At 37.3% G+C, this 12,718-nt stretch overlaps 2 protein-coding genes across 9 annotated transcripts in view; one reads left to right on the forward strand and one right to left on the reverse strand.

Annotated features, from left to right (window-relative positions):
- The window catches only part of NPSR1 (neuropeptide S receptor 1), a 135,346-nt gene that overhangs the window by 88,939 nt on the left and 33,689 nt on the right, over positions 1-12,718 (forward strand). Inside the window, 2 exon segments of the mRNA XM_029233060.1 lie at positions 5,114-5,217; positions 10,554-10,647. Of these exon segments, the coding sequence (XP_029088893.1) occupies positions 5,114-5,217; positions 10,554-10,647 (198 nt within the window).
- DPY19L1 (dpy-19 like C-mannosyltransferase 1) overlaps positions 1-12,718 on the reverse strand; it is a 259,805-nt gene that overhangs the window by 64,878 nt on the left and 182,209 nt on the right. The window contains exon 34 of one of the 8 annotated variants that reach the window (XR_003795123.1): positions 10,239-10,637. The exons of the other annotated variants lie outside the window; for them this stretch is intronic. The gene's annotated coding sequence lies outside the window, so the exon portion shown is untranslated. Of the gene's footprint in view, positions 1-10,238; positions 10,638-12,718 lie in introns of those variants that run through there. 8 annotated transcript variants of the gene reach the window in all.

The raw sequence follows: 12,718 nt of genomic DNA on the forward strand, positions 1-12,718 counted from the left end.
ATTTCATTTCTCTTTATGGCTGAGTAATATTCCATTGTATATATGTGCCACATCTTCTTTATCCATTCATCTGTTGATGGACACTTAGGTTGCTTCCATGTCCTGGCTATTGTAAATAAAGCTGCAATGAACACTGCAGTACATGACTCTTTGTGAATTATGGTTTTCTCAGGGTATATGCCTAGTAGTGGAATTGCTGGGTCATATGGTAGTTCTATTTGTAGTTTTTTAAGGAACCTCCATACTGTTCTCCAAAGTGGCTGTATCAATTTACATGCACACCAACAGTGCAAGAGGGTTCCTTTTTCTCCACACTCTCTACAACGTTTATTGTTTGTAGATTTCTTGATGATGGCCATCCTGACCGGTGTGAGGTGATACCTCATTATAGTTTTGATTTGCATTTCTCTAATGATTAATGATGTTGAGCATTCTTTCATGTGTCTGTTGGCAATCTGTACATCTTCTTTGGAGAAATGTCTATTTAGGTCTTCTGCCCATTTTTGGATTGGGTTGTTTGTTTTTTTGATATTGAGCTGCATGAGCTGCTTGTAAATTTTGGAAATTAATCCTTTGTCAGTTGCTTCATTTGCAAATATTTTCTCCCATTCTGAGGGTTGTCTTTTGGTCTTGTTTTTGGTTTTCTTTGCTGTGCAAAAGCTTTTAAGTTTCATTAGGTCCCATTTGTTTATTTTTATTTCCATTTCTCTAGGAGGTGGGTCAAAAAGGATCTTGCTGTGATTTATGTCATAGAGTGTTCTGCCTATGTTTTCCTCTAAGAGTTTAATAGTGTCTGGCCTTACATTTAGGTTTTTAATCCATTTTGAGTTTATTTTTGTGTATGGTGTTAGGGAGTGTTCTAATTTCATTCTTTTACATGTAGCTGTCCAGTTTTCCCAGCACCACTTATTGAAGAATCTGTCTTTTCTCCACTGTATATTCTTGCCTCCTTTATCAAGATAAGGTGACCATATGTGTGTGGGTTTATCTCTGGGCTTTCTATCCTGTTCCATTGATCTATATTTCTGTTTTTGTGCCAGTACCATACTGTCTTGATTACTGTAGCTTTGTAGTATAGTCTGAAGTCAGGGAGCCTGATTCCTCCAGCTCCGTTTATCGTTCTCAAGATTGCTTTGGCTATTCAGGGTCTTTTGTGTTTCCATACAAATTGTGAGATTTTTGTTCTAGTTCTGTGAAAAATGCCAGTGGTAGTTTGATAGGGATTGCAATGAATCTGTAGACTGCTTTGGGTAGTAGAGTCATTTTCACAATGTTGACTCTTCCAATCCAAGAACATGGTATATCTCTCCATCTCTTTGTATCATCTTTAATTTCTTTCATCAGTGTCTTATAATTTTCTGCATACAAGTCTTTTGCCTCCTTAGGTAGGTTTGTTCCTATTTTATTCTTTTTGTTGCAATGGTAAATGGGAGTGTTTTCTTGATTTCACTTGCAGATTTTTCACCATTAGTGTATAGGAATGCAAGAGATTTCTGTGAATTAATTTTGTATCCTGCTACTTTACCAAATTCATTGATTAGCTCTACTAGTTTTCTGGTAGCGTCTTTAGGATTCTCTATTTATAGTATCATGTCATCTGCAAACAGTGACAGCTTTACTTCTTCTTTTGCAATTTGGATTCCTTTTATTTCTTTTTCTTCTCTGATTGCTGTGGCTAAAACTTCCAAAACTATGTTGAATAATAGTGGTGAGAGTGGGCAACCTTGTCTTCTTCCTGATCTTAGTGGAAATGGTTTCAGTTTTTCACCATTGAGGATGATGTTGGCTGTGGGTTTGTCATACGTGGCCTTTACCATTTTGAGGTAAGTTCCCTGTATGCTTACTTTCTGGAGGGTTTTTATCATAAATGGGTGTTGAATTTTGTTGAAAGCTTTCTCTGCATCAGTTGAGATGATCATATGGTTTTTCTCCTTCATTTTCTTAATATGGTGTATCACATTGATTGAGTATATTGAAGAATCCTTGCATTCCTGGGATAAACCCCACTTGATTATGGTGTATGATCCCTTTAATGTGCTGTTGGATTCTGTTTGCCAGTATTTTGTTGCGGAATTTTGCATCTATGTACATCAGTTATATTGGCCTGTAGTTTTCTTTCTTTGTGACATCTTTGTCTGGTTTTGGTATCAGGGTGATGGTGGCCTCGTAGAATGAGTTTGGAGTGTCCTTCCTCTGCTATATTTTGGAAGAGTCTGAGAAGGATAGGCGTTAGCTCTTCTCTAAATGTTTGATAGAATTTGCCTGTGAAGCCATCTGGTCCTGGGCTTTTGTTTGTTGGAAGATTTTTAATCACAGTCTCAATTTCAGTGTTTGTGATTGGTCTGTTCATATTTTCTATTTCTTCCTGGTTCAGTCTCAGAAGGCTGTGCATTTCTAAGAATTTGTCCATTTCTTCCAGGTTGTCCATTTCATCGGCATATAGTTGCTTGTAGTAATCTCTCATGATCCTTTGTATTTCTGCAGTGTCAGTTGTTACTTCTCCTTTTCCATTTCTAATTCTATTGATCTGCGTCTTCTCCCTTTTTTTTTTGATGAGTCTGGCTAATGGTTTATCAATTTTGTTTATCTTCTCAAAGAACCAGCTTTTAGTTTTATTGATCTTTGTTATAGTTTCCTTCATTTCTTTTTCATTTATTTCTGATCCAATCTTTATGATATCTTTCCTTCTGCTAACTTTGGGGTTTTTTTTTTTGTTCTTTCTCTAATTGCTTTAGGTGTAAGGCTAGGTTGTTTATTTGAGATGGTTCTTGTTTCTTAAGGTAGGATTGTGTTGCTATAAACTCCCTTCTTAGAACTGCTTTTGCTGCATCCCATAGGTTTTGGGTCATTGTGTTTTCATTGTCATGATCTCTTTCTTGAACTTCTGCACAGTTCCCTAACAAATCTAAATGGTAATTCCAGTACTGGAACTACCAAACTGATCTCCCCCTCCCTCCCCGCCACAACCACTACAGTAACTAAAGAAATCTATTTAAAACATGTCTGAGTACATAAACATTTAATTGTTCCCTCAGTATATGAAAAAACAAAAGCTTCTTTAATTGGCACATAAGACCCTAAAATCCCTGGATTCTTGTCTCTCCACGCCCATTTCTCGCCACTTTCAAGCACCTATTTTATCCTTCAACAAATTGTTGTTGTTTCATATGCACAAGCCATTTAATTTCTCATCTCACTTTGTCTCACCTCCATAACTTTGTTCATGCTGTCATCTGTGCCAGAATCAATGTCTTTCCCTCCCTTTTCCCCTGACCTATCCTTACTGACCCTTCAGGGTTCAGCTCAGGTGTCATCTCATTTTGACTTCTCCCCACTCCAATCATATTCAGGCTCGGACAGGGAACCCACGAGAACCTGTCAAAGGAACGCTACAGCCTGCCGGGAGCTGGTTTTGGCTTTTCTGAGTGTAACAGTTTCCTAGAATCGTTCACAGAAGAAATTTTAAAAAGCAAGAGTAATACATGGAAGTGATTAAGCCTTTAAAGTGTACACTTTGTTCCTAAGGTCCTGTTAATTACCATTTAGGAAAGGCTTATTTGCATTGTCCTCAATTACTTAGGCAACTAAATAGCTTTTACCGATCAGATTGAGCAGCATTTGCTTAATAACAAATGCAGTGGCACAGTCTATTGATAGTCTCCTCCCAGAGATGGGCTTATTTAAGCTTGAGCTCCAGAGGGAAAGTTTTTTTACTGGAGTGCATTATAATTGTTCATAGAACCACTTAGATCTAGAGAAACATAAGCTTGGGGGGTTTTTCCTCACTATTTTTAAATTAAGGAATAAGTAAACCAAAAGAGCATATCCAAGTAATTCCAATGTCCATTCCACTCATTCAATGAGTCCACATCTGCCACGAAAAGCTCTGTAAAATTCCTATTTGATCTAATCACAAGCCCACAACTCTGAAGACCCTGCTCTCATCTGACCTTCTCAGTTAGAACTTCTCTGACTATCCAGAACTGCCGTGAGATTTCTCTCCTCCAATTTTTCTGACAATTTTCTGGTAGTTCCCGTGTGCTTGCCAATGCTTCTAATTGTTGTTAGTTATAGAGAAACAAAAAGGAAGAGACAGGCAGAACACTGGTGTTCAATATAAAAATGCCAGCTGGGGACTTGGCAAGAGGCAGGCCACACCAGATCGTGGAAGGCTTTGATGCTAAACTAGGGGCTCAGACTTCACCCTATTAATGGTGAAGATCCAGAAAGAGAAGATTTACCCTCCTGCCTCTCAGGTCCTGGACAAAGTGTTATAACTTATCTCCCAAGAAAGTGACCCTAAGTCAGTGAATCAGTCTTAAGTTCTAGTCTTATTCATCAATCAGCAGAGAACCCCTGAAGCACTGTTTTGAGAAAGATTCTGGATCACATAATCAATTAAAGATATTTGTCATGGGGATGGGGGGAGAAGGAACTTCTAGACATATAGCATATTTTACCATAGCTTCTGGAGACATCCGTACAACTCATATAGTCTGTAACTTTAGAAATGAGCACAAAATCTCTAACCTTGGTCTCATATCTTGGTCTCAATTCCTCTGTAGTTTAACCAACTAAGTCAATGAAACTGATAAATCATGCACTTGACTTTTTCCAAAGGTGGATTTGAAAGGGGAAAGAAGAAGAAAGCAGAGGAACCTGGGGAAGGGGGCCATACCTGGATGTAGGGAGGTAACGAGAGGTCCAAGTTGTAAAATGATGGGTGCAGAAAGGGAAATTTTGAGGGTTTTCATGAGAATAAATATTTTCCTTTTCTTAGTTTTGCACTTTATTGATCCTCACACGGTCCTTGTTTTAGTACAGGTCTAAACACCTTTAAAACTCCTCTCCTCTGACTTAAAAGGTCAACTCTGTGATTAATATAATTCCTCTTCAGTCATTTCAAAACTCCTTCCTAAGTAGCTACATCTGAGTGGCGAGAGGCTCTAGTAATAAGGTCAAGTAACTCCTGCCTTGTCTTACATTCCCTTAATGGCCACCTAACAAATCAGAAAAAAAGAAAAAAAAAAATCTCCCCAGGAATTCATTTCTACTGTAGCATAGCTGCAAATTTGAAAGAGGCTGAAATCAACCACTTGTGTGTTTTTGTTAGACTCTTTCACAGGACTGGTTAACATCTTGACAGATATCACTGGGAGATTCACTGGAGACTTCATGGCACCTGATCTGGTTTGCCGAGTAGTCCGCTATTTGCAGGTATGTAGCACCTTCCAAATGTGATGAGACAAACTGACATCAAAATTAGCTCTTGGATTCTTCATAAGGAAGATAATATAAAATCCTGCACTCTGATGCAACAAACTGCTCACTTCTTCCTAGTGGAAAGGAGGAGCAAAATTTCTAAGATTTTTTCCAAGGTTTTTTTTTTTTTTTTGGTTGTTAAAAATAATACCTATATAAAGAAAATACAAATAAGAAACAATAAGAACATAAACATTCATATTTCAAGCATTAGGTAAAATTTCTGGGTTACTATTCCTTTTGACATATTATGGCTGTCTTAGTCCATTCAGGCTGCTATAACAAAAATACCACAGAGTAGGTGGCTTATAAAAAATAAACATTTCTCTCTCATAGTTCTGGCAGCTGGAAATCCAAGATCAGTGTGCCAGCATGGTCAGGTGAGGGCCGCCTTCCAGACTGCAGACTTCTCATTATTTCCTCATACACTATGACCAAGTGGGGTTTATTCCAGGTATGCAAGGCCAGTTCAACATTCAAAATTCAATTGATGTAATTCATAACAACAAAAGGTAAGAAAAGATTATATGATCATATCAATAGATACAGAAAAAGCATGTGACAAAATCCAATACCCACTCACGGTAAAAACTCTCAGAAAACTATGCATAGAGAAAAGCTTCCTCAACTTGATAACAAACATTTACAAAAAACCTACAACTAACCTCATACTTAATGGTGAGAAACTAGAAGCTTTCCTCTTAAGATTGGAAACAAGGCAAGGATGTCTCCTCTCAACACTCTTATCCAGAATCATACTGGAAGTTCCAACTAATTCAAAAGAACTAGAAAAAGAAATAAAAGGTACATAGATTGGGAAAGATGAAATAAAAACATCTTTGTTCACAGATGACAAGTTTGTCTATGTAGACAATTAAGTAAAAAATAGCAAGGTTGCAGAATACAAGGTTAATATACAGAAGCCAGTTGTTTTTTCATATACCAGCAATAAACAATTTGAAGTTAAAGTTAAAAACACAGTACCATTTATGTTAGCACCAGATATATGAAATATTTAGGTATAAATCTAACAAAATATATGCAAGATCAATATGAAGAAAACTGGGAAAACTCTGTTTAAAAAATATCAAACAATATCTTAAAATGTATAGATATTCCATGTTCCTAGATAGGAAGGCTCACTATTGTTAATTCTTCCCAATGTGATTTATAAATTCAATGCAATCCCAATCAAAATCCCACCAAGTTATTTTATAGATATGGACAAATGCTGAAGTTTAAGGCAAAAGACACAGAATAGCAGATACAATATTGAAAAAGAAGAACATGCTTGGAAGATTGACACTATCTGATTTCAAGAATTACTATAAAGCTACAGAAATCAAGACAGCATGATATTGGAAAGGAATCAACAAACAGATCAACAGAACAGAATAGACGGCCCAGAAACAGATACACACAAAAAGTCTAACTGATCTTTGACAAAGGAGCAAAGACAATTCAATGGAGAAAGGATAGCCTGTTTAAGAAATGCTGCTGGAGTCATTGGACATCCACTTGCAAAAATAAATAAATAAGAATCCAACCAACTTTACACATTTCACAAAAACTCACTAAATATGGATCACAGACTGGAATGAAATATGCAGTACTATAAAACTACTAGAAAATAACATAGGAGAAAATCTAGGGGACTTTGGGTCTTTCAATGATTTTTTTAGATACAACATCAAAAGCACAATCCATAAAAGAAAAAATTGAAAGTTGGGGTTTTATGAAAATTTAAAATTTATTCTCTGCAAAAGACACTGTCAAGAGACTGGAGAAACAAGGCACAGATGGGAAAAATATGCAAAACATACATTTGATAAAGAATTTATATCCAAAATATACAACAAAATCCTAAAACTCAACAATAAGAAAACAAACAACCCTCTTCAAAATGGGCAAAGGAACTGAACAGACACTTCACTAAAGAACATACACAGATAACAAACAAGCATATGAAAAGAAGTTCAACATTACATGGCATTAGGGAATTACAAAGAAAAACAACAATGAGATACCACTACACACCTATTAGAATGGCTAAAAAAATTTTTTTAATTGAAGATATGAAATGGTATTGAGAATGTGTAGCTACAGGAGGTGTCATTCATTTCTTGTGGGAATGCAAAATGGTACACTTTAGAAGACAGTTTCATAGTTTCTTATAAAATTTAACATACGATCTAGCAATTGTGCTCCTAGGTATTTACCTAATTGAGTTGACAACTTAAATCCACACGAAAGCCTGCACAAGAATGTTTATAGCAGTTTTATTCATAATTGCTAGAATCTAAAAGTAAGATACCCCTCAAAAGCTGAATGGATAAATAAGCCAAAATGAGCTATCAAGCCATGAAAAGTCATGGAGGAATCTTAAACACACATTGCTAGGTGAAAGAAGCCAGTCTAAAAAGGCTACTTTTGTATGATTATAACTACATGACATTGGAAAAGGAAAAACCATGGAGACAGTAAAAAGATCAGTGGTTGCCAGGGATTTGGAGGGATTGAATAGATAAAGCACAAGGGATTTTTAGGACAGTGAAACTCTTCTGCATGATACTGTAATAATGGATCAATGACATTATGCATTTGTCAAAACCCATGGAACTGTACAACACAAAGAGCGAATCTCAATATAAACCTTGGACTTTAGTTAATAATAATGTATCAATATTGGATCATCAATTTTAAAAAACTGACCACACTAATGTAAGATGTTAATAAGAGGAGAAAGTGTGGGGAAGGGGGGCTAATATGGAAACTCTCTGTCTTATCTGCTCAATTTTTTCTGTAAAAGTAAAATTGTTCTAAAAAATAAAGTATATTGACTTTTTTTAAAAGTCGGTTCAGAGATTCTACTTTAAATGAATCCAATCTGGCATTTTTCTAAATAAAAATTTTTAAGTTTTCTGCATTTAAGTCTCACTTTTCTGCAAGAATTTTTTTGTTTTTTTGGTTTCATATTTCCTAGGTCATTTTTGTCAGAATTGAGGGTGGGGTAGTGAGAATTTAGACATATGTCCTCAAGCTGCCATCTGTTCTACAAATGGTATCCCATATGTTGTTGACGTGTAGAATTTTCATTGTTGACATTTATGAATTGACTATAATTATACTTTAATTTCCTTCTTGACTCAAGTTAATTATAAGGGTGTTTACATTTCCAAGTGGTATTTTAAAAAAAAGAAGGTACTAATTTCAGCTTTTACTGCTTGTTGTTTTAGATATGTGAATTGTATAAATTCCACTTTTTGGAATCTATTGAGGGTTTTTCTTCTTGGTAGTTTAGTTTATGACTAATTTTTGAAATATTGCCTAGATATTTTACAATAATGTGTATTATTCTTACAGTTTAATTATTTCTACCTATGTATTATTGTGTTTTTTTCCTCTGTAGAACTTTGAACATCTTAGTTATACATTTAGTGTTATGTTACTTGTTACATTTAGGTTTATTAATATTCTATTGCCATTGTGTCTTGTATCTATTATCACTATAAATAATCCTTTTATTCCATGTAGTGTTATTTGCTTTGAATTTAATTTGTCTAACAGTAGTACTGTAATGAATGCCTTCTTTTAGTTTTCAGTTGCTCAGTATACGTTTGGTCATCACTCTATTTTTTTTTTAACATCTTTATTGAGGTATAATTGCTTTACATTGTTGTGTTAGTTGCTGCTATATAACAAAGTGAATCAGTTATACATATACATATATCCCCATATCCCCTCCCTCTTGCACCTCCCTCCCACCCTGCCTAGATGTTTGAAGACTCCTGAAGTTAAATACTCTTTTTGCCTGTGTCTCAAAGTAGATCTCTTTTTATTGACTTTGCCTGCTCCTCTGGGCACTCTACTGTGACCTTTCCTCCTGCTTCAGATTCTGAACTTGTGTGAGCCATCTCACTCAACACAGCCGCGGATGCCGCCATTCTTATGACCGTCTCATCACAACATTCTACCCGATGGGGTTCTGCCCTTGGGAGCTCTCCTTCCCATCCTTCTCTGATGCCATCTCTTCAACTGAGTGTGGCCAGCCTTAACAATTCTGAATTCATGGATCCCACATAAAAATCCCAGTTTTCTCTAAGGAGACAGTCATCTTATTTTTGTTGTAAAATTTGGCCATCATTTATCTCTCTGACCGTTCATCACCTTTTTAGCAAGACTAGAATTTCTTCTTATATCCCTCAGGGGAGCCTTCAATCTCTGATCACTCTTCAGAACGCCCTCCCTATGGCACCTTCTACAACACTGATGCTGGGATGCATTTGTGGTAGTGTTACAGAGATAAAAATAATAAAGAACAACGATGTAGTTGATCGTTGTTTGTCTGAGCCAGGGAATGAACAAAAAGATACAAATTCAGACAAAGGTTACTACCAAAGTCATGTTATTTCTATTTCATCTTAGAAGAAATTCAGACACTCACCCTTAGATTTCACTCTTCGAGTTACTTTTCTACCACTCTGAATTTGACCCAAAGATTACAAAGCAGTGATATGGCTAGACTCCTGGTAGAAATGAGGCTCAAAGTTATTTGAAAAATTCCCACCCTGATCATCCTTTCAGGGGTATTTCATTTAATTACCTTTTGACTATGCTCTTCACAGAAGAGATATTAACCTCTTATATCCCAATTTCCTTCTCTGCAAAGTATGCAAATATCACTAAAGGGCATGGGTAAGCTTAATAAAAGAGAGGGTGGGAAGGAAGAAGAGGGGACCCAAGGGCTGACCCTAGTGAACAGCTCTGCTGCAGAAGTGGATGAGGAAGGGGAGCTCTGAGAGTGTCAGCACAGATGGTGATAAATGATTCAAAACAGCACATGGGCTCCCTGAAGCCAGATCCCTTCTATCATCTCTCAACAACTCACATTGATAAAAGGCAAATGAATGTTTGTTTCTAATTATTCTGGAATGTCAATTGTGGCAGAGAAAATTAGTTTAGCTTTAAAAGTCAATTACAAACACATGTACCACGCAAATGTCAAGAGGGACTGATCCTTGGAGAAATGCAGCGTCTCCGAAAAGCCAAGTGAATGAGTGAGCAAGCGAGAGCTGGAAGCACTCTCACTTGTCACAGCCAGCAGTGCAAATCCCAGTACCACGAACAGCAATCTTCCTGACATGGGAGTCAGTCATTCCTGTCCATACTCCAAACGTCATCCATCCCTTGGTTCAGTACCAAGGTTTCTAAATAGCACAAAATGCTCTTCTTTCCATGATGTGCATTTCCTCACCTCTGTGAGGCCACTCACCTGTCATTTCTGTCTTCAGGTTGTGCTGCTCTATGCCTCTACCTATGTCCTGGTGTCCTTCAGCATAGACAGGTACCATGCCATCGTCTACCCCATGAAGTTCCTGCAAGGAGGTGAGCTGGCTCAAACAAGTACGATCCTTGGGTGAGGGTTTTCACTAATATTATCCTCTTAGTAATGGTCTTTTCCTCCCCCTTTCTTCTCCTCTTCCACTTCCTCCCCAACTTCATGAGTCTGATTGTCCAAAAAGATGTAGAAAAGAAAGTTTGGGTGCCTGGGAAAATGCTGATGGCTTCTATGGATGGCCAAGAGCCACTAGGAAAGGTGCTTTGCTGGGCCTACTTTGTGACCATTTACCTTGACGCTGACGCTGCCAGGTTTGTTTGTTTTTTTTTTAAGAGCAGTGTCAACACGCATACCTATCCAAACTAATGAACACTCCCACTTCTACTTGCTTACTTTCCAGAAACAAGCACCTTGCTCTCCTTACCCTAAAACCATGGAAATAATTGGAAAGATGTCTTAATTTATAATTATAATAGAAACAAGGAAAACCCTCTTTGATCCAGAGATAGCAAAGAATCCCTGAAAGAAGGAAGCAGATGGGTCAGAGGGAAGGCTGAAACCACACAACCCACAATACACACAGATGATGATGCAGCAATATGGCAGAAGTCTTCCTAAATAGATCGTGTAAATTTCCAGAGCAAGAAGGACTCAAGGAAACTGGCAGGATGATTCCTGGAGTACAATGAGGACATTTAATCACAGCACATCTCCCTTCCCACTGCTCTTCCCCTTTCCAGGCGTGCAGGAGGGATGGAGGTCTCTGCTTCCAAGTAGTGGAGATATTGGATTTGGAGAAACAGAGTGGGGCCCTGGGAAGCAGCTTGGAGGGATGGTGGGTACCTAGTCACAGGACTAATTGTCCATTCCTCCGCCCACAGGCAGAGCCCACTTACCTCTTTGACCCCCAAAAGCAAATAAGAAGCCAACATATTACACTTTCCCAAGCACGGTGTGAAAATGGTAAAATGAAGAACCTAATAGGAAACCTTGCCTACAAAAATGAGGTGCAATCAAATATCACAGAAAATGTGACAAAAGCCAAACTGTGGAAAATAGATAATACGTTTAAAATACCATTCTGCAGAATCTACAGCTAAGGAAGCAAAATTAATAGAGCAATCAGAACTTTAGAATAAGTAGAATTAATGTCATCAGATACTACTAAATGCTTCAGGCAGTACTGACACAGATACTTTGAATGGCAACTTAATAATATCTAATCAAATATAAAATGTGCAGCCTTTTGACATAGAAATTCTACTTCTTAGTATCTTCTCTGGACAAATACTCACATGTGTGCATGCACACGCATGTGTTGTATGTTGCAGCATGCTTAGAATAGCAGGAATTCAATGCTAACCTTGGTGTCCCTCAACGGAGGAAAGGCTAGCACCCTATGTAGAAGTTTCAGTAGATTAGGTTCATTGATTGCATACTATGTGCTATTCATGATTCTAAATTCTTTACATATGTTAAATACTTTAATCCTCACAACAGCTCTGTGATGTCAATTCTATTATTATTTGCATCTTAATCTGGGCAATTACAATTCAAAGAGTTAAAGTAGTTTGCCCAAGGTCACACAGCTAGTAGGTGCAGAGGCAGGATTTGAACCCAGATGGTCTGGGTTCAGTTTAGGTGTCCTTGATTACTGTCTCTCAGTGAGGAGGTGGTAGAGCCATGGAGAGTAATGTGCATTGACATGAAAATATCTACATCATATATTGAGTAATAAAAACAACATACATGCAGTATGCATACTGTATGATAACATTGTAAAGAAAAACTCAAAACAATGCTAGATATTGTGTACAGACAGAGAGAGAAGAGTGTGAGAGAATGCAAGAAAAAGTGAGGTCTCAATAATAAACAACTGCCTGCAAAAATGTACACCAACTAGTCCTCACGTCTGGGGATGGGAGCTGGACTCTCCATAGAGAACACAGGGACTTACACGCCTTTAGGGAATTTTTATACCAGAAACATATCAGTGTGTTGTGTGCAATTGAAAGTAATTTTAAGATCGAATTTATACCTGTTTCTCAGGCTTTCTGTAGGTTGTGTGAGTGTAGGTAGGTGTGCAATTAGCACCAAGCTTTCCAGACAGTGTCATGC

Source organism: Monodon monoceros, unplaced genomic scaffold (assembly GCF_005190385.1).
Source record: "Monodon monoceros isolate NGI ecotype Baffin Bay Population unplaced genomic scaffold, NGI_Narwhal_1 Super_Scaffold_2, whole genome shotgun sequence".
In the NCBI taxonomy this organism is placed as follows: domain Eukaryota; kingdom Metazoa; phylum Chordata; class Mammalia; order Artiodactyla; family Monodontidae; genus Monodon; species Monodon monoceros.